The 22,506-nt window shown below is 38.1% G+C and overlaps 1 protein-coding gene across 1 annotated transcript in view; it reads right to left on the bottom strand.

Annotated features, from left to right (window-relative positions):
* Positions 1-1,039: 1,039 nt before the first annotated feature.
* Positions 1,040-22,506, bottom strand: part of BRMS1L (BRMS1 like transcriptional repressor) — a 45,740-nt gene continuing 24,273 nt past the window's right edge. The window contains exons 5-10 of the mRNA XM_084631474.1: positions 18,205-18,301; positions 16,105-16,188; positions 12,098-12,162; positions 9,998-10,037; positions 8,450-8,576; positions 1,040-6,554 (exon numbers count right to left, since the gene is read on the bottom strand). Coding sequence (XP_084487600.1) covers positions 6,431-6,554; positions 8,450-8,576; positions 9,998-10,037; positions 12,098-12,162; positions 16,105-16,188; positions 18,205-18,301 — 537 coding nt within the window. The 3' untranslated portion in view covers positions 1,040-6,430. The remainder of the gene's footprint in view (positions 6,555-8,449; positions 8,577-9,997; positions 10,038-12,097; positions 12,163-16,104; positions 16,189-18,204; positions 18,302-22,506) is intronic.

The following is a 22,506-nucleotide window of genomic DNA, read 5'->3' as shown; positions in this document are numbered from 1 at the left end:
ATTATGAATTTGTGCATTTGATTTTTCCTTCCTAAATGAAATGGACTTCTGAATTTCATCTTGTTGAATTCAGACCAATTCTCTAATTTGTCAAGATCATTTTGAATTCTAATACTGTTCTCGAAAGAGCTTGCAACCCCTCCCAGTTTGGTGTCAATCTGGGAATTTTGTAGGGCAGGGGCAGATGACACCTCCATTGGCTATGGGGGAGAGGAGGAAGGAGGCAACTCCTCCAGCCACAAGGGGCACAGAAAGTGCCCCTCCAAAAGCAGCCACATTTTTATTCCTGTGCATGCCCCCGTCTGCACTCCATTATCCAAATCATTAATGAAAATATTAAATAGTACTGGACCCAGGTCTGATCCCTGTAGGTTCTCACTAGATACATCCTCCCAGTTTGACAGCAAGCCATTGATTACTGTCATACTGTCTGGAGTGATTTTCAGTTCCTGATCTGGGGCTCTTTTTTAGGGAGTATTCCCCTCTCTTTACATAAGTTTAATGGCTTTTGGGTCAAGACTCTCAAATGACTGTGATTCACTCATTGTGACTAATCTTTAGCTCTTAAAACTCTCAATATCAAGTTTAAACTTTTAACAGTGCTGGGATTATGATCTATAAACCCAATTTGACCTGTGGCATGTGAATACTGCCAAGACTAGGCCAACTGTCATGCTGTCTGGAGTGGTTCATGACCGTGAGTGCTAACCTCAGGGCAGATTGTCATGAAGCAGGACAGAGACCCCAAATTCGTTGTGTGTTCTGTAAGTAGATTTCACCAATCCAGTAACAAATGTTAACTGCTGAAGCACTATAACTGTCTTACCATGGAGTCACAGGCAGTCCCCATGGGCCTTCCAGTCTATCTTGCCACCCAGGGAAGCTGAACTTTGTGATATGATAGTTGGTTGCTATAAACCAAAGATCACAGTATTTTCAGGTTGCCCCCAGTCCCAAGAGACCATTCACTTACCCCAGGTCTATTTAATCTATCTATTAAATCTCTCAGCAAAGACAACGCTTGTAGCCAAACTTGTAATAAATTTTCAGTTAGTTTATTAACTAGGGGAAAAATTAATTACAAGGTTTAAAGCAGGTAAGCATATACACAAATGAGTTAGTCTCTGGTTTTAAAAGGTGACAGTGCTGTAGTAATCTGTCAGCTCTGAATGTCTTTCAGGGCTAACCCAGGTTGATTCTGGAGATCTCTGCTTCTGGTTCATAGCAGCTGTGGACCTGAAAGACTCTAGATAGCAAAAGAGATGAAAAAATGTCAGCTATTTTTATTTCCTTCTTCTAGAATTCAAGCTGATGACACAAGCCCTTTTGCATGTAGCCTCTTTATGGGTATGAAGGGGCAAATAAAGTCTTTGTATAGTGATGTCCCACAGTGGCCCATTTACTTTTGACAGGCCACCTTGATGGTTAGAAGAGAATTCCTCCTGACTGGGTTCACTGTTTCAGAGCAAACATTTTTTACAGTTATAAAGCAAAAAATTGTATTGCCTTATAGCATGTGATAAAGATGTTATAAGTGAGATTAATGTAAGCAGCAACTTACAAGCATTTCATAAAGACTAAACACATTGTTAATAAATTCAAAGACCCATCTTAATTATACCAGCACAGGTGAAACAGAGTGGTTTCCAGCAGTGAATCTGTCAGTGCTCAGCTGAGGCCTAAAGCCTTGGCAAGAGCTGGCACCTGGTCTGCCAGCATCACAATTATTCTTTCAATATAGTGTTTCAACCAGCTGTGCACTCATTTTATAGTAATTTTATCTTGACCCCATTTCCCTAGTTTGTTTATGACAATGTCATGTGGGATTGCATCAAAAGCCTTACTAAACTCAAGATATCAGGACTGCTGCTTCCCCTTATCCACTAGGACAGTAACACTGTCAAAGAAGCAAGCTAGGTTCGTTTGGCATGATTTATTCTTGACAAAATCATGTTGGCTATTCCTTATAACACTGTAATCCTCTAGATTGGTTAATAATTCATTCCAGTATCTCCAGGTATCAAACTGGTCTTATGTTCCCCAGGTCCTGTTTGTCCCCCTTTTTAAAGATAGGAAAACATAGTACCTTTCTCTCATCCTCTGGGAACTCACCCATTCCCCATCAGTTCTCAAAGAACTGCTAACCGTTCCAAAGTTGAGTCATATAATTCCTTAAGTATCATAGGATGAATTTCATCAGGCCTTGCCAGCTTGAATACATCTAATTTATCTAAATATTCTTTAACCTCTAATTGTGTTGAGTATCTGGTCACCATTAACCTTGTTACCGAAAACTGAAGCAAAATAGGGATTAAACACCTCAGCCTTCTTGGCATCTGCTATTAGCTCTCCTTCCCCACTAACTAGAGGACCTACACTTTTCTTCATCTTTCTGTTGCTCCTAATGTATTTGAAGAACCTCAGATTGTCCTTTGCTAGGTGTATCATATTTTAGGCTTTATCCTTTCTCATTTTGTCCCTACATGGTTGTACTATTCTTTTGTATTCCTCAGCAGTTCATCCATGTTTCCACTTTTTGTAGGATTCCTTTTTGATTTTCAGGTAATTAAAGAGCTCTTGATGGAGCAATACTGGCCTCTTCCTATCTTTCTCTTACATTGGAATAGTTGGCAATTATGCCTTTAATATGGTCTCCTTGAGAAACTGCCAGCTTTCCTGTACTTCTTTTCCCCTTAGATTTTCTTCCCAGGGACCTTACCTAGCAGCCCTGAGTTTGTTAAAGTCTGTTTTGAAGTACATTGTCCTTATTCTGCTGCTCTCACTCCTTCCTTTCTTAAGAATCATGAAACCTATCAATTTCACTCAAATTGCCTTCTTCCTTCAGACTGGCAACTTATTCCTCCCGTTGGTCAGAGTCAACTCTAAAATGGCTTTCTCCAGGTTATTTCCTCAACTTTCTGAAACAAAGTTGTCCCCAGTACATTTGAAGATATTATGTTTTGTTAGATTATTTTTCTAACGGCTGTCTGGAGAGGTAGAGTCACCCATTACTATCAGCTCTTGTGTTTTGGATATTTGTTATTTGTTCTAAAAATGCCTCATCCATCTCCTCTTCCTGATTTGGGTGGTCTATCGTAGACCTCTCCCTTTTATGCAGCTTAGCCAAGTCCCTATAAAGTTCTGGATGTTCTCTTCATTTGACTAAGTAATTGAGTCTACAAATTTTGTCACAGTACAGCGCCCTCCTTTTTCCTGATCCCTAATAAATAGGGAGCACTACCAAAACAAATCAACTCCTCTTGAAGTTTCAGCTTTTCTTAGGCAACCATTATCCATGTTTACTCCATGGACATGTCCCTTTTCTGCTGAACATGCAGGAGTAAAATAATTTTGACAGAATATAAGGTAGTTCTGTATTGAAATTAATGGGAAAAGCACTGGACTTGGAATGCCAATTTTAAAAATTCCAAATTAAAAAAAAGTAGTTAACTTGTATCTAATGCAAAAGATCAGAATCTGTCTTAGCCTCTTACTTGCCAGGAAAATCAAAGAGTTGCTTAGTCTGTCTACACTGCAGCTGGGAGGTACGATTGCTAGCACAGGTAGAAAGCTTCATGCTAGTACTGCTTGAGGTAGTGCACTAAAAACAGCCGTATGGACTGTGCTGCACAGATGGCAATTCGGGCTAGTCACCCATCCCCAAGCCTGGCCAACTCCCTGGGTTTGAGTGTAGATAGATAGTCTGAGCCGCCGCCCATGCCATAACATCCGCATTGCTATTTTTTATGCATGCTAGCTTGAGCGGAGTCTGTTTACTTGTGCTGGGAATCTCACCTCCCAGCTACAGTGCAGACATACCCTTTAAATGATTTATTGAGTAAATTAGGCAAGTCAAAAAGTAAGCAATGTGCTTTTAAAACCCACTCTTTCAATATAGACTTCTAATTTCCTTCCCCAGCCCCCAAACTCAATTCTGTCCCATTCATATCAGTTGCAGACAGGCATTTCTTTGTACCCAGGGTTCATGCTTGCTCTACACTACAAAATTTAAGGGCAGCAATTGTGCTATCTGAACTGGGGTTGAAGACTGTTTAGTTACAAATGCTAAGCAAGCCCTTACTTGTCTATATAGTGTCTGAACAGTGTTAAAGGGTTAGTTGACAATCACATTTGTTAGTGTAGAGCAGGTCTGAAGAGTGTAATACTGGCTTGATACCAGTAACAAAGGATAGCATGGAGACAAAGCAGCAAATACTGAGATTGTGTACAAAGACTATACTCTCAAGATACATGCCCAATATAAACTAACATTCCCCTGCACACCTATTCTAGACTGTGAACTATTTTCCACAATGCTTAAGTTTGCTTTGCACTCATTCCCCTCTCTTGCAGGCAAAAGTGTATATTAATGTTACTGTGGCCAGCTGTTAAAAATGCTTGAGTAATGCATAGTGTCCATATTACAGTAATGCCCAAATTCACTTCCACAACTTAAAGTTGCACATTTACACACTTAGATAGCATTTGTGAGTAACTTGTGCAGTTCCTTCTTCAAAGAATTTGAAAAAACTAAAAAAGTGTTAACTTTCAAATTAACAACTGTATATTTCTACAATTTTCTAAACAAACCTTGTTTAGTACATGTGTATGACTTATACTTCTGTAGGGTTTAAGCTTTCACATATTATAAAGACCTCGGGTAAAGAAGCTAGAAAGACAGAGACTTGTGTTACATCTCTGGTTACACAAGTCCATACGTATACTGAAATATGGACTTCTACATTTTAGTTTATTGCAAAGATATCAGATTTAAAAGTGATTTTTCAGTAAAATATCTGTATTCACCTTTTTAGGTTCTGTGGAAGACAAACATTTCTAGGCAACATTAAAAACTACAATATTTTTAGCTCTCTTTAGAATTAAACATCTGCAACTCTCAAGGAAAAATAAAAAGAGTAACACAACTGTACAAAGTGTCCACTATCACAGATCACTTATACACTACGTTAAAAAATACAAATATTTTATTACAAATTTTTTTATCAAACTGTGTACATACAGTAAGTACTGTCAAAAGCCAACACATCAACTGTCATTTTATGTACAGTTGGCTAATGTTAATGTGACATGCAGTTTATCCTGAGCAATGCTTTTCTATCACTGTAAAGGTCCAATCTTTTAGACTTTTGGCAACAGTCAAGTAGTGACCATCCTGCACCAGCAATGACATTTCAGAGGTAAAGCAGTTAAGTATTATGTAGGGCAAAAGAGTTTTGCATTGCCAGGATCAATTTAAGCAAATGCATGTTTTACCTTGCTCCAAGAAGTGTCATCATAATGGACAATAAAGTGCACACAACCACCAGGAAAAAAAAACAACTGACTTTTCTCCAATCCCACCAATCCAATCCAATCCAATCCCATGTTATTCTACACGCTCCAAACATGTACTATAACATTAAGGATTTCAGACTCTGCCTCTGATGTCTTGAAATATAACTTATGTGCAAGCTTAACTTTCTTTAAACTACATGAAACAATTCCATTAAGAAGAGAGTAAAATATGGGAAATTTGGAAAGCTGGCATATGGTGAGTAGGTCACTGTTAATATGTCCCAGATATACCATTTCTGAGGGTACATTTTACTTTTGACAAAGTGTTTTTAGAATATTTGTTTCATAAGACTATAGATCATACAAGTACAGCATGCAATATAATACTTTCAGTTATTTACCATTTACATCGTACTATTGCCAGGCACTCATACCCTCTATGGGCCACATAGCACTGCCTCTACCTGTAGTGTACCTAATTTTACATTGGCTTTGCTAGTGATGTTCTTGCATAACCTAGAAAAGAAAGCCACCAACATTTTAAATTTATTATGGGGTACCAGAAAGTGCTCCTCAAAAATTTCTTAATGTTGGCTTTGTTTTGTTACAAGTGGCATGGTAAACCTTATAAAAGTCAGAGCTGTCCAGGGTCTCAAGTTTAAAAAATTCTGTTCACTTTGGATAAAAGAATACTTAAGTCATTAGACTATTCAGAAGCAACATTTGTGCAGACTAACTTACACTCCCAAGATAAACATGACGATTCACTTAATATATGGAGTGAACTGCTGGTAAAAATAATTGCACAATTACCACACAATCTAGTCACCAATAATAAAAGCAAATGTTTTGCATTTTACAGATATTTTTAAATCAGAAGTTCAGCCATTATCTGTGAAGGCAAACTTCATATCTTAGGCACTAGACCCAACTTAGAGGTAAAATGTCTTGGTCAACATGATTAAGAGTCATCACCTATTCAAGGACATCCACATGAAGTTTACCTACAGTACTACAAATACATCAGATACTGCCATAAATTTAATAAGAATACAAAACATTATTAAATACATCTTTCACCTCATGGCACATCAAGCATGGTAACACCACTTGTTACACATCTGATTAGTAATGGTCAGTTGTGGTTATGTTTTATTGAATACTTTCCTTTCTGTAACTGAGAAATATACAGTTTGGATTTACTTCCATCAGGCCTCTTAAACCACACTTCATCATGGTTAATTGTTGTAATTATGGCACTGAAAAGAAAAAAAAAATAGAATTTAGAAACAAATGATATTATAAACCAAAGGATCAGCCCCCCAAGTAGGGTGCTCTTTTGGAATACTAAATATTTGCATTAAGTAGTACTAGGCCCAGACAGCTACTGCCTCCTTCCTGATTATGTTGATATTTTTAACAACAGAATTCTGTAGCTGACACTAAAGATACATTGACATATCTAGGAACACTATATCTTCACAAATAATTTTTCATCCAAGCATCTCTTGAATGTAATAAAAATGATAGTTCTAATGAATCTCAAACATTTAATTTGGTTAAATAAAGCTTTCATCTTCCCTTTTAATTTATAGGGTCTATAATATAAAATACAAATTTGTCTCATAGTACCTATTGAGAAAACCTTATCAATCCACCAATCTGAAGTGGGCTTCCTGAAAAAAAACCCAACAGGTCAAAAGAAATTGCTCTCCAGCATAGAGAAAGTTAGGAAGAACTTGTATTTAACTGTTAACCAGTACATATATGTAAAGAAAAAACTGAATTGTTTGGCTAATTGAACTTTTCTTACATTGATTACTTAGTTAAACATTAATGCAAACACTTTTGGAGTTGTTTTTCCTCACTGTTCATTACTAGAAAGCAGTTTCAAGGCACATTCCATACTTTCCTTTGGACCACCTGCTTTAAGGATTAAAATATATACATATAAATATAATTTGATATTTGATTGCTAGTGGTGTGCCAGTTCAGTCATTATTACTTTGACAATCAGCTGAAGAGAATTCACGGAATCATGAAAATGTAGGAATGGAAGGGACCTCCAGAGGATATCTAGTCCATCTCCCTGAACAGCAGCAGGACCAAATATACCTAAACCATCTCTGATGGGTGTTTGTCTAACCTGTTCTTAGACAAAGATGGGGATTGCACAACTTCCCTAGGTAACAATTTCAGTACTTAATTTTTATAGTTAGCAAGTTTTTCCCAATATCTAACATAAATCTCCCTTGCTGCAGATTAAGACCATTACTTCTTGTCCTAACTTCAGTGGACCTGGAGAACAATTGATTACCATCCTCTCTACATATATGAAGACTATCATCAGGTCTCAAGACTAAACATGCCCAGTTTTTTAAAAACTTTTCCTCATATGTCACATTTTCTAAACCTTTTTTCATTTTTCTTGCTCTCCTTTGGATTCCCCCCAGTTTGTCCACATCTTTCTTAAAGGGTGACATTCAGTAGTGGACTCAGTACTCTAGCTGAGGGCTCAGTACTGAGTAAAGTTGGACAATTACCTCCCATGTCTTACATACGACACTCCTGTTAATATACCCCAGAATGATATTAGTCTTTTTCACAACCGCATAACATTTTTTACTCATATTCAATTTGTGATCCACTATAACCCCCAGATCCTTTTCTACAGTACTATTGCCTAGCCAGTTATTCCCCATTTTAAATTTATGCATTTGCTTTTCCCTTCTTTAAGTGAAGGACTTTACATTTAATAAATTTAAATTGGTATTCTATTGTTATAAGTGAATTAATCAAGGTTAATTTTTTAATCACGATTAATTTGAGTTAATCACATGAATTAACTGCGATTAATTGACAGCCCTAGTTTTAGGCTATTATTTCAGACATATACATCAGCCTTCAAATTTTAAGTATTTTAATATTAAGATAACTAAGCCCCTACATTTATGTCATTTGGTACTTATGCTGGAGGAAGGTAAAAATAGATATCTAGAAGACAGTAGCTGGTTATCTTTTAAGATAGAAAATACCGATAAGTAACTGACATGGCAACAGCTGACTGAAATTGTAAGGCTGGGCTTTTCAATCACTGTATACAATTGTACAATGTATGCTATTGTAAATGGGAGTAGGCTATAATGACCTTTACCTTGTAGGGCACTCATCTTTCTTATCAATACATATTGTCTGTCCACGTCCATACCACTCTCCATCATAATATAGTCTTCCTTCTTCAGACCTAGCACTGTGCAGATGCTTTTCTAATTTGACAGGTGCTAAAATGATCAACAGAAATATTTATCACTGACCATGCAGATATTACAGTCAGGTTTATAAACTTATTTTCAAATACTTAGCTACATCAGCACATGCATATATGCTAAGTGTTTCGTTATTAAAAAAAGGGGGGGGGGTTGCTACTTTGGGCAACAATCAAACTAAAATCTAAGATAGTTAAGAGAAGAGATGCTTTTTTCTTTTATCTCCTTATGTAGTGGGGTCCATTAAAAACTCAATTTCCATTTTCAGGTAAAATTAACATTGACCACAGTATCTGCAGTATTCCTATATCAATAATGGGAAAGTTTACAAACACCATGGTAACTGTGGTATATGGGGCAAGTCTAAGTATCAACCATTGATCAGATTTCTTCCTCTTTCTCCCCCCCCTCAACTCTCCTCCTCCCCAATACAATTGTGTCAGTGTACTATGTCATTAACCACAATACTCCAACAGAAATTTGTCACTAACAAAAGCAACACCTACTTGCTTCCTCTTCTCTTGTGCCCCAACCACTTCCTCCTCATTTCCCTTTCTGCCTAACTTGGGCATCTAAGGTGAATATCACCTTGGTATCCAGACATTGTCCCCTTCCTCTCCCCCAAGTTGCTCTTCACTGACTCAGAGTAGCAGAGCATAGTGAAATGGGGACGCTCTCAAAACACTACCCGAAGCTCTGCTGGGGGAGGTAGAAGCTAGAGAAAAAGCATTAATATGCTGCACTGACATGTATCAAGCCAATCCAAGCCATTTCTCTATGGGTCTACTCCTTCTTCTGGTATTCTTTCACCATTTAAATATTAACCTTGATTTTAAAAACATTGCAGCATTTAGAAGATACTGAGACTATAATGAAAATAACTATTTCATCAAATATATGTAAGAAAGTCAGTCTGTCAGTGGAGAGAGCAACCTTATTGAACAGCACAGAGCACAACAGTGCCTCAACCAAGGCCTGAGAGCTAGAAAGCAGCTTAGGGTATGTCTACACTGCAGCAAACACAAAGACACACACAGCAGTGAGTCTCAGAGCCCAGATCAACTAATGAGGGCTTGTGTAGCAGTGCTAAAAACAGCAGTGTAGATGTTCCCACTCAGGCTGAAGCCTGGGCACTGAGATCCATGCCACTCACTGGGTCTCAGAGACTAGGACCCAGACCAAGCAAGAGTATCTACACTGCTGTTTGCAGCCCTATGGTGCAAACCTGAGTCAGCTGACCATGTTTGTTTTTTCTTTTTGAAGTACAGACATACCCTTAAAGGTCTCTGGTTTCCTTTCCCCTCCTCAACCACTGCAGTCCCTGTTGTGTCTGACAAATCTCTGTTCTATCTAGATAAAAATCTATGCTGTTGTGCTTAATGAGTTTTGTTTTATGAAAACAGAATGTATTAAGCAGTGAGGTTTTTATGACTTACGTTCCGGCTTTACTCTGTGTGGCCCCAGCGTAGCCATTGCCTTAAAGTACAAAAAAGGAAAAACCAGAAAGTTAAGAGAGCTTACTTGTTGAATATTTATTTAAAATGCCTTAAGGAAAGTTTTATTGCAGTGCAGCTCTTTAATATATTAGCATTTACATATACATGTTTAAATGCTTGTTCTAAAAAAAAAACCAAAAAAAAAAAAACCAAAGTATTTTCTAACATTGAACGCCACCGATTAGCTGAATAAAAGCATGCAGAGAAACCGATCCATTATCTGCTTTAATGGGCTTTGATTTTAAATAAATCAGGAGCAATTCTTTATACAATATTTTATAGCTGGTGTTACGTCACTCTGCAGGTTGCCAACCAAACCAAAGATCGCACGAATCAATAGCTGCCAGATAAAGATTTTGGAAAATGAAAAGCTCATTCAAAAAGCTATAGAAACAAGCCTCTGTTTAGCTCACAGTTGTATCCAAGTAAGTTCTACAGTTGCGTGTATAATAATCAGCTTTATTTTCTCTCGGCCATACTTAAGAGCTACTAGGGTGAAATTGTGTCTATGGTCTGATATTTGTTCGGCATAATTCCTGCTGTAGGTCAAGCAAAGCAATTTCCAACTTTATGTGTTGGACCCTCAATTGTGATGGATTTGCCCATGTTCCCTTGTACCATTCAGGAGCACAGTGGACATTTCTGCTTTGTTCACCTTCTTGCACATGTTTATCTCCTACCTACACCCACCTTCAGTGTCTTTTCTGTATATTTCTTAGCTGTATATTTTTCTATTTTGCTTCCCCTCCTCTGGTGCCACAGAAGAGGAGGAAGACAGGTTGGCTTTCAAGTAGCCATCCAGTTTTATGTGCAGTCTAGGGAATACTTTACAGTTAGGAAGTGAGGTGGTTCCAATGTCATGAAGGTGTCCCTGTCCCGATTCTCTTCTCTAGCCCACTTCCCCTTGAACTAGTTTGGGGTTCTACAAGATGGGAAATACTGCTTATATGGCCTGGTGACTAGCTGGTTCTAGGTTTTATTAGGTCCCAGGACATTATGGCAGGAAGGAGGTTTTCTAGCTACTGGGGAAGTACAGTCAGGTTAGACAAGTGGTTCTCAATCTATTTACCACTGTGGGCCATATGTGAGGCCCACAATGCGTTATGTGGGCCGCATCCAATACTACCTCTATGCCCTGAGGATGTCACATGGGCTTCAGCTCTGTGCTGATTGGGCCGCAAGCAGCCCACAGGCTGCAGGTTGAAAACCACTGGGTTAGACTCCTGCCTAGAGTCCCAACTGCCACACCACCTTACCAACATCTATGGCACGATGAAATATGTTGTGACAGAGCAAAATAAACTGAATTTACTTTCATTCATTTTCACAATTATAAAATGTTTTTGAAATTTTTAAAGAAGCTGCTGCAGATTTTCCAGCATAGTGTACCAGAGTAAAACAGAATTTAGGTCCAGCTTGTTGTAGAGTAAGCCAGACCTTCACTATGGCATTCCCCATTTTACAGATTAGGAACTGAGGTGAAAAGGCTAAGGGTATGCCTACGCTGCAACGATGACGCATACCCACCCTGCAGCAGCGAGTCTCAGAACCCAGGTCAGCTGACTTGGGCTCACAGTGTCGGGCTAAACATGGCAGTTTAGATGTTCCCGCTTGGGCTGGCGCCTGGGCTCTGAAACCCAGCAAGGAGGGGTGGGTCTCAGAACCCAGGCACCAGCCCAAGCAAGAATGTCTACACTGCTATTTTTAGCCCCCTACAGAGAGCTCCTGAGCCCAAGTCAGTTGACCCAGGATATGAGACTCCCTGCTGCAGGGTTCTCTGTTCCCGATCCCACCCCGTTCTTTGCTGTGAAGACCTACCCTAAGAGACATAGCCAAGGTAAGACTACTCAGTATCACAACTAAGTTTAGAATGCACATCACTCTATTCCCATGCCATAACTATCAGACTTCATTGCAAAAATACTATTTAGCAATATTTATGCTCTCGATTATTTTAATGGAAGCTTACCTACATATCTGTAAAATGTATGAGAACAGGGCAACAAAACAATGCTTTTGACATTCATCCTCCAATCATACCTTCCTTATTGTTGTCCAATCTTCAAGTATATCGAGGTCCTGTAACATATAAACTATATAGGGACGTTGAAAAGTTAAGGGAATCACTTTTAACATTGAAATTAGCATAAAAGGTCTACAATCTTCATAATTTGAAGTGACTTAGTGACTCTATTCTGCAACTGTTCCACACACAGAATTCCAAATGAAGTGAAAGAGCACTGCAAAAATTAGGTCGAGAGAGACACACAGTGTACAAGTGTCACTTAAGTTTCCTAGAAGCTATCATATTTACAATTACATTAAGGTTGTTACTGCAGCACACCACAGGGATACAAGACTACAACAGACATTATATACCCCTTCTGTACTTGACAGACACCAAAACAATCCTTGTTTCTTGTACTCCAAACAGAATAAATCAATCCTGGCAGCTTATTTTTCTACAATACTGAAAGCAAGCATCTAAATTAACATCTCCAGTGCAGTTTCTTAGTGATTCTAAATCATATACTATTACACAGAAAAAATGTTAAGATTGAGAAATCAAGTATCTGAAAGACTAGAAATACTGAGTTAAAAAGGTTTGAAAGCTCTACCTTAAAATATCAACTCTGTACCATAAGTTGTTAATTACTACAATATACACAAATACAAAACAGAATTTTATACACACTACTTTACAAAAGTCTTCAGATCTGTCTTGTTTTTTCAACCCCAGCAAGCTCTATAACACAAGGCAAGTTTGAAAAAGTGGATAAATTATGAACGTTTAAAGTTAAATCACCCTGACTTTGAAAAACACATTAGTTTTGAAGCAGTTTGAGAAACTGGAAGAAAAAGTTTAAGTTGTTGAAATTAAACATTCGTTACTAATTAACACTTTAAAAAAAAAAATTTTGTAGTTCTGATTCAAGTCAAGTCAAGTTCAAAGACTGTAACTTACTGAAAGACTAAGAAATTCCAATATGCATTATATATTGTGTTAGACAAATTTAACTAAACTTTAAGAAATAAGCACCAGACAGCAAATTAACATGGATCTCTCTCTGTCTATAAAAATAAGAAAGAACTGCCAGTGTATCTTGTAATTTGAATCTACTCGGCTTGACGCCTCCAGCACACAGCCATCCTGCACATGAATACTTGGAAATTTATACCCCCTAATTTCTTTTAGTAATTCCTGTATTAGAAGACCAGATGATAGCGTTACATCCAAACAACTGAATAACCACCACTTAAATTTCTGGCACTAGCTAAAAGCATCTCCACTAAGCTGAATTTATGATAACGCCATCCTAACTGAGTAACATTTATAACTATCCACTGTCATTACGACAGGTCATCTTTCTGGGAAATATTCCAATAAAACAGTAGTCTTGATGTGGTGTGTCCCAATTAGAGACATGCAGAATGAAACAGACAGCAAGAGACTTTAAAAAAGAAAGCCACAACTTTAACTTCACTTTGCTTTTAATTTTAATAGAGGGACCTAAATACCTCAAATATCATGCGTTTTGAGTCTGATGGTTAAATGGCCTCCATGCTAAAAAAAATATTTAGGGTTGATTCCCTTAGACCTAACTCCTAGGATTCAGCCCACCTTTGAATTCTCTCATCCTCCCCTGCAAGGGGGAAGTGAGGGTGCATCTGAAGGGTAGTACAAAGACATTAGACCTTCTCCCGTTCCTCCAGGCTAAGAGGGTCTACCAATCATCTCCTGGGTTTTGTGTTTACTTCTGGAAGCTTGCATTGGACATCAGCTGTAAACTGTGACAAAATTATGAATTCACTGCTTTTGAATCTTGTCCTTACTCCTTATTAACCTAAAGCCTGCAAACATTAGCAATCCTGACCTCTGGAATTTAAAATATGCAATCAAAAACTGATAAAACAGAGGGCTCTTAAGCCTTAAGAATTAGACGCAGTCAGTAAACAAGGTAAAGAACACTCAAGATATGGAGTTAAATTGCACAAGCTACAGAACATAGTACAAGAAAAGGTCAACAAGTAAGTTACTTTCTGCATAGTGTAACTCCCTTTCAAAAAGTTACCTGAAGAGGGGCATCTTTTGTCCAAGTTTTACCCCATTTTTACTCCACAGTTGAACATTCTACTATCATCCAAACTCAACCGCAATGTCATATTAAGCCTTCTCTCTCCCCCTACTGCCAAATTCTGTCATTTTATTTCACTGGAACTAGAAGTGTGTTTGGCACTGTACAAAACAAATACAAATCTTTGCCTCTGAAGGTTCCACCTCTGACATCTCCACAAAAATCCCAACCTTCTACTTCTAAAGCAAAGTCCAGATGTTGGTCATTTTACCTTAATTACTGCAACCTCTTTCTCTAGTTTTCCTGCTTCTGACAGGACTACCTTTCAGCCCCCCAAAAATACTACTATTGATCATGTCAGTCTTCAAATTGCTTCTCTACTATTCACAAATTCAAGTTTCTAATCTTCACCTTCAAAACACCAACTACAACTCCACCTACATTCATTTCATCTTCCTTTTACCTACAACTGCAAAGCCGTCCTCCAGAATCATTCATTTCATCCTCCATCTCCTGAGCCTTGTATCATGTCATCCTTATGCTTTTAACTCCTTACTTATCCTTGCATCCTAGGAAGCTACCATTTTCATTCAAATTTATCAATTTCTTAAACTTCTGAAGCATATCAACCTTGGACTTTAGTGGCTTAACATTATCAGAAAAATGGTTCTCCATTTCTTGGAGATGATGTATCCATTGTCCCATCATCTTGCATAGAACGTGCATGGAACTGTATGTTTTTTAAATTAAAGATTGCAAACTAATGACACTACTTACTAGACATATAAAAAAATGCTTTGCTATCTTGCCAGAAAAAGTTTAGGCAGAGTTTTTAAAAGACTAGAATTTGGGATTAAATCCCTCTTATTTTACAAGATTACTGTCAATGGCCAGTAGAATTAGTTTCCAAATTTTATCTAATTTAGAGTATTCTCTGTGCCTTCTCGCTTACTTTTTGCTTACTTTCCCTTAAACCTTTCCTTGAATCCTCTCCCTTCACTCCCAAATTGTTCTGTAAGCATGTTTAGAAAATGCTTTTCCTCTTTTTGTTCTGTGTTACTCTCACTGTTATGATTGCTACTACGTAACAACTTCCTTCCTCTGTTTTTGCTGCTTGGAACTGATGCCATGGATCAGTGTATTGAAACAAAGTCACAGCAGAAACCCGGGTGACGTGCAAGAATTCAATCTCTTCTATTCTGGAAGTGGAAAATTAGATGGAATTAAAAACCAGTCACTTTTGCAATTATTCAATAGTGAAACTAGTATTTTAAAAACAGTGATCTTAATCTGGATTTTCAAGATCTCAAAAGGTGACCTTTCAACTAGATTTCCACCACCACAATTAGAACAAAATCTGTCTGCCAAGAACAGCAGTAAAAAAGTATTTATTAAGCATGCCTCTAGAGTTGAGCTATCAGCAGCCTAGCAGCTACTAGGAGATCAGAGATTGTTATGGAAAAACTAATACACCAATTATGTACCCAAAAAATAGACAAAGGACAAATACTTGCATATTTGATTACCATTTATTCAATACTCAGACAAGATACAGTCACCTGCAAAAAAACCCAGCACACCTGTCCAATTCGTTTGAAATATTAACATTTGATATACATGCTTGGTCTGTTAAATGTGTATTCAGAGACTTCACTGTATTTAATAAAAATCACTGGAAGTGACATGCCATGGAATTTGTAATCATGCTCACTCTGATATGGTAGGAATTTGTTAAATACAGGGATATGACAACTATATAACTGGATAATGTCCCTCTAAACAAAAGTTTGCTGTTGTAAATGGTTTGTTACTGATATTTACATGGCAAGGATTTGCAAGCCTGTTAAGACTTCCTAAACATAGTAAAAAAATATATTATTGCTTTAGCAGACAATATAACAGGAGAACATGTGGTAAGAAGGCTATAAAAAACAAAATGTTGCACAGACAAGAACGATAGAAAAAGGATATCTGATATGACAACAGGTTTCTTTTTATCTGGACTAAATGGATCCTTCCTTTTTTTCCTGGACTGTAGTTCATCATTCCATAACTCTGAAAAAGTATAATAAGAATGTTACAATTACATTCATTAATTTGATGTTTAACTCTTTTACAGTAAAAAAAAAAATTGACAATGATATAAATCAAATTTTCTTGATATATGCTCTTTGTGAGAAGAATGGCAATTGTCACATTTTAATGTGCCTATATTTTGTAGGCCTTTAATTTTGGCAGACAGATAAAATTAACAGATTTTCACCATAGCAGACAAGGCATGGTGACATTAGCTCTGACAGCAGATTGTATCTACTTTAAGTTCATTGAGGCTTAGAATAAAGTCTAAAATACAATTAACAGCATTCCACAATGTGATGAAAGGCTCTATAGATGCAGTACTTGCATATAATTGACCCAACAGTTAGCTACCAGGTTTCAGAGTAACAGTCGTGTTAGTCTGTATTCGCAAAAAGAAAAGGAGTACTTGTGGCACCTTAGAGACTAACCAATTTATTTGAGCATAAGCTTTTGTGAGCTACAGCTCACTTCATCGGATGCATACTGTGGAAAGTGTAGCAAATCTTTTTATACACACAAAGCATGAAAAAATACCTCCCTCCACCCCACTCTCCTGCTGGTAATAGCTTATCTAAAGTGATCACTCTCCTTTACAATGTGTATGATAATCAAGTTGGGCCATTTCCAGCACAAATCCAGGTTTTCTCCCCACCCCGCACACACACAAACCCACTCTCCTGTTTGTAATACCTTATCTAAAGTGACCACTCTCCTTACAATGTGTATGATAGGCCCACAGGAGAGTGGGTTTGTGTGTGTGTGTAGGGGGGGGGGTGAGAAAACCTGGATTTGTGCTGGAAATGGCCCAACTTGATTATCATACACATTGTAAGGAGAGTGGTCACTTTAGATAAGCTATTACCAGCAGGAGAGTGGGGTGGGAGGAGGTATTTTTTCATGCTTTGTGTGTATATAAAAAGATCTTCTACACTTTCCACAGTATGCATCCGATGAAGTGAGCTGTAGCTCACGAAAGCTTATGCTCAAATAAATTGGTTAGTCTCTGAGGTGCCACAAGTACTCCTTTTCAGTTAGCTACCAGATGACAGACATGACAATTTTCTGCAATATCCTTGAACAGCCTTATTGAATCAAATTTAACTATCTTTGGAGTCCATTGTATTAAATGCAAAGGTATGTATTATTATAGGTCAGGATTACATGTAACTTTTCACGGGGGGGGAGGGGAAGGGTGAGTGAGATGGGATGTGAACCCAGGCACATTATGAACTTCAAAAGGACTATGTTGAGCAATGTACCAGACAAGAATGGACTTTTGGGACAAACAGTATCAAGTGTTTGCCTGTGGAATCTCTACAGATGAATACAATTTCCCACTTGCAGTTATGCAAAAATCCAGCCTGTTGAAATTACATCCTGAAGAGGGGACCATTGTCTACTGATTACCTGTTCCCGGAACCCGAAGATCAAAGGCCCAATTGATATAAAAGAAAAGACTAACCTATTCATGGGTGTGCTAGTTCTAAGGTAAGGCTGCTATGAACTTGTGACCGCAGAAAAAATGCCTTTGTGAAGTATGAAGGATTGACTCCTACCATAGCCCTGGTTGGAGATGGGGGAGATTTCTGGTAAGCTTATTGGTATACGTGCAAGTTCTTTTCTTTTCTGTAATGTTTTCTCTGTAATGCCCTCACTTTAAGAATAAATGTGATTGCTTATAAATGACTGTGTGGTAAATTGTGACTACTGGCAATTACAGTTGCTCGTAGTCTTTGTAGAGAAAGCAAAGCAGAGAAAGAGACCTGCTTAGGTAGTCTGGATTGATGGGGAAATCATAGTGTAGACAGGGAACTCTGCAGAAGGGAAAAAACCCAGTCAGGAGGGAGAGAGAGATGTGGGTCTTTGCCCAAGAGAGGTGATGGCTGAGGAGCCTAGAGTGGGTGCTCTTAATGGCCCATGGAGGGACAGTACAGATGCAGCTGCCCTGAATTGTGACAGCAAGTCATTAAAAATCTTTCAAATCCTATTTACCTGAGGTAATGTCAATGCTATGCCTGTCTTCTTCTAACCTTCTGATCTTCTCTTCTAGTTCATTTTGTACAGTATCATACAACAAGAGCTTCTCACTCTGAAACAAAAGCAAGAAATTATAACTTATGCATTCATGCATGTTTATCAACTAAATGCACTTGACATCGACTAGTTTAGAAGCTCAGGTGCAACATGATAAAAGTAGCTTCTTATGCATTTAGATACAGCCTTGAAACATAAGCCACATTTTGAACCTGATTCCGAGTCCCTCATCCACCTGCTTTTTCAGTGTGATGTCCCAGCCCCTTAAAGCTTACACTTATTCCAGATATTTCATGTGGATGCAAGATATACAGATATCAAATATGGGTGCATGTGCTGAGGATTTGAGTGGGACCATAATAAGAAGGAGATGTAAAGGAAGCAGCTAGATCTCCACCTGAATGTTCTCTAGTTGGACATTATCTCCCCTCATGACTGTCTGATGAAAGACTCACAATGGAAAATAGAGAAGATGGTACACCCATCACTCATGCTCTTCTCAAGATATGAAGTAGATCTAAAGCAAAAATGGAACACAAGGAGCACTGGAAAGAGTCTATTGATTAGGTCAGGATAATGAAGAATAAACCTGAATGAATGGTAGTTCTTACCAAATTGGAGGAGCTTAGGCTGTGGGTCAAGGACGTGGATCGTGTGCATTGGTCAAGACTTGCCCACTCCTTCAGTCATATAAAGTCACATCCAGGAACACAGGAAATACCAGATTGGATCAAATACATGGTCATTATAGTCCGGTATCCTATCTCCAACCAAATTCACTGTGAACTTCATATTCAGAATGTACTCTGTAGCGGTGTGCAGATTCAACTGTCTATTTAGACCTGGTCAAGTTTTCCAAATTTGTAAGTAAGTTTTATTAAAACGTCCCCATTTTTCAGCAAGGTTTAATCTTTGCAGGGTGGATAAAAATCAATGATTTAAAAAAAAAAATCAGATTTTTTGATAGATTTTTTTCCTCAAAAAGCATTTTATCTAAAGATAAAGATATATTATAGCTCAAAGATATCTCAACATGGAATAGAGATTACAAATTCTAATTCTATAGTAGGAGACAATATATTCATGTAATGTTTAAGAAAAGTTTTTTAATGAGTTCCAATACTTCATGGATTAAGGACCCAATCTTATTAGGGTCCACAGGCTTCTGTATAGATTATTTAGGTTAATTTTTCTATCTACCCAATGGGACTGGGTATCTTCTAGACTGAGCACTATCAGAGATGCTTAGTTTTGCTGTACTCAAACCGTGGATTTGTGTCTCCAGAGGTAACATACTTGTTAAACAGCAAAAATGTTTTAAATAAATAAAAGAGGTGAGAAATAACAGACCTCAACTCTATTGTCCCTCTGCAAATTTGTGTACACAGAGTCAATCCCTTACCTCTCTCTAAAAGTGCAAAGTTTCAAAAAGTTCAATGAATAGAAGATTGTTGGGGGTGGAACAGGTCTGGAGATAAATGTGAGAAGCGAGGACCATATGCTTGTTTTGTTAAAATATTATATGTTTGCTGTTGAAGAAAAAAATCCAGAATACATAACATTGTTGTTTTAGTTAAATAAAACAATTTAAATGTCTGTCTGGTGATGTTCTCCTCCTAATACAGCATGGCAAGAAAATCTTCCAAATATTAATGATTAACCTGTTGAATTGGAAATATTTATGAAGTCACTGGGAGGTGAACTATCTGCTTCAATTATCTTTGGTAAATGAAATAACCAAAAATCATTCATTTTCTGATATAGCTGTAAAACTAATCTGAAAAATTTAAAAAAACCAACAATTTAAAAATGTATAGTATGTACCTTCTAAAAATGAAACCTACATCTCTGAGTTGTGAAGAATATGTACAAGAATGCACTTTTATGTAGAAAACCATGATTAAATTGAGTCTTCCTGACTAGTGAGTTAAATCAAATCCACCCTTAATCTTCGTTAACTAAAGTACTAGTAACAGCTAGATTCTCTTATAGAATTGTAGTAACAATTGTCCTCTGTACTTTGTGTGCAAATGAAAAAATGACTGCTACAATAGAAATATTTTGTGTCCAGAATAATGCAACCTAGATTTAAACGTGTTGAACTAAAACAGTCCTAAATCTGCAGTGACATAACCATACAATAGTTTAAAACACAATTTAATTAGCACTTTTCAAAGGGGATATAAAAACTCTATCACCATTTGGTTCCAAATATATTAATGGCTTATCTTTAGTTATAGATATTATACTAGCTCCTTCCTTCATCGACAAACAGAAGCAGATACATACACAACCCTGGATTCTCTACATAATCCAACAAATACTTCAGCTGCTTTCCCATCCCTCAAGGTTGCTGGCTTTAAAGTTTTTTAAGTTAATTTATTTAAAGGTCATACCATGGATTTTATTTACAGAATAGTACATATCTGACACAATAATTATAAACTGCTTAGATATAGCAATTAGACTTTTAAAGACATTTAAAACAGTATCTGAAATCTCAGTCCTTCTACAAGTCATTAACAAAGAGGAAACACTCACTAGTCATGTTCTCCTTTATCTACAATAGCACTTGAGGCAGTTCAGTTGGCTGAGAAATTATCTGGTATCAAACGATCAGTTTCTACAGCTGTACCTAAAATTTCAGTGGAGTTCATCTCTTCTGTAATATAAAGGCTTGGATTGCCTGATTTGATTTATGAGACTATATCAGATTCCCTGTTGTCAAAGATATCCAAAATGTAAAGAAAAAACAGATGAACCAGAAAAAAATATGAAGGAAATAAAAGAAAAGTTGGAGGCTTTGGAAATTCAAGAAGAAATCACCAAGATGTTTGCTCAAGTCCTTATTAAGGATAAATTGCCAAGATGTAGATAAAATCTCTTAGAAAAGGAAAAAAGTTATCTTTACCATCACTTTTAATTATACAAAATACTTATAATTCTAAATGGGGGTTAAATGTATGTGAACACAGTAAGTCTGTTTCACAACTTTCTATTGTAATTTCTATATCGGTGAATGAAAGAGATTAAGGACTTATGTCGGTTAATGTTAATAACCTACAGTGCATTTAAGCTCCTGCTGGTGGGGGCAGAGCAGCACGCTCTTAGAAATGTCCCCTTCCCCTTGTGCAGCGTGTGGTCATGCCAGCTGGAACAGACCCACATCATTCTCGGAAGTACTGGAAACGCTGATATTCTGGGAATGCATGAGTAGCCATCCCCCTAGTACCCTCCACCAGCCCCCACTTATCCTGAGAGCCCCCACAAACATCCCAGCATCCGTGACATACATCCTACTCATGACAGCTCCACCTACATCCCCCAACATCCCCCATTCCTGTCACAGCTCCCAACATCTGTCACTCATTGCCACTCACCCTGCAGCCGCTCCCCCCCACACACAAACACTCCCACTCATCTAACAACCGGTCACCAACTCACCCCCAACCCCTCCCCAGGACCTCCCCAGACACTCACCAGTGTCCTCCCAGCTCAGCGCTCCGCTCCCATCCCGGGCTAGGGAGGCTCTGCCCAATTCCAGCAGCTCTGCTCACTATCATCACCCACCCCGCACTCCATGGAGCAGGCCAAATTTGAGTGATGAGTGGCTTTGCGACCCTGTGCACCACATCATAACACTACCCATCCAGTGACTGGGGCCACGACTGAGATGGGGGCCTTGTGCAAGCACACTGCGTGCATTTTGAGTGCTTTAGGACAGGCCTGGATTAACCAAAGGCAAGGCTCTCAGGGGTGGCAAGGACACTGAAGGGGACTGGATTTGGGAATTTGTTTTCAATGGGTTTGTAACTCCTGTGACTTAGGTGAAGCGTGTCAGATTTCTTTGCTAAGCCTGTGCTTTACTGCCATGTTATCCCTGAAGGGTATAACAAGGAAATTGGAGCACCTATAGCTAGGTGTGGGGGGAGGAAACAAAGACTTGTCTAACAACTGGAGGGTCAGGAGGGCTAAGGCACTGGGTTTGGAGTGTAGGCAGCAAGACTGAGGGTCCCACTGCTCAAGAATGGTGGCAGACATGAGGGAGTATGCTTCAGAGATACAGAGCTCGGAGCAGTGATCAGTCACTATCCAGACCCAGGAAGCTTAGAAGCACATGGGATTCAATCTCAGTAGACTGATGTCTATTCAGAGATGGACGAGATCAGGCTGAGACAATTTACATCCAGGTAAACAGGCTATAGCATCCAAATATGAGGATCCATATTAGTCCAGACATTTCAAATATTATATGCACTC

Source organism: Lepidochelys olivacea, assembly GCF_965140295.1.
Source record: "Lepidochelys olivacea isolate rLepOli2 genome assembly, chromosome: 6".
Classification (NCBI taxonomy): domain Eukaryota; kingdom Metazoa; phylum Chordata; order Testudines; family Cheloniidae; genus Lepidochelys; species Lepidochelys olivacea.
The sequence above is the reverse complement of the archived record's forward strand: the minus strand, read 5'-3'. Positions and strand labels throughout refer to the sequence as shown.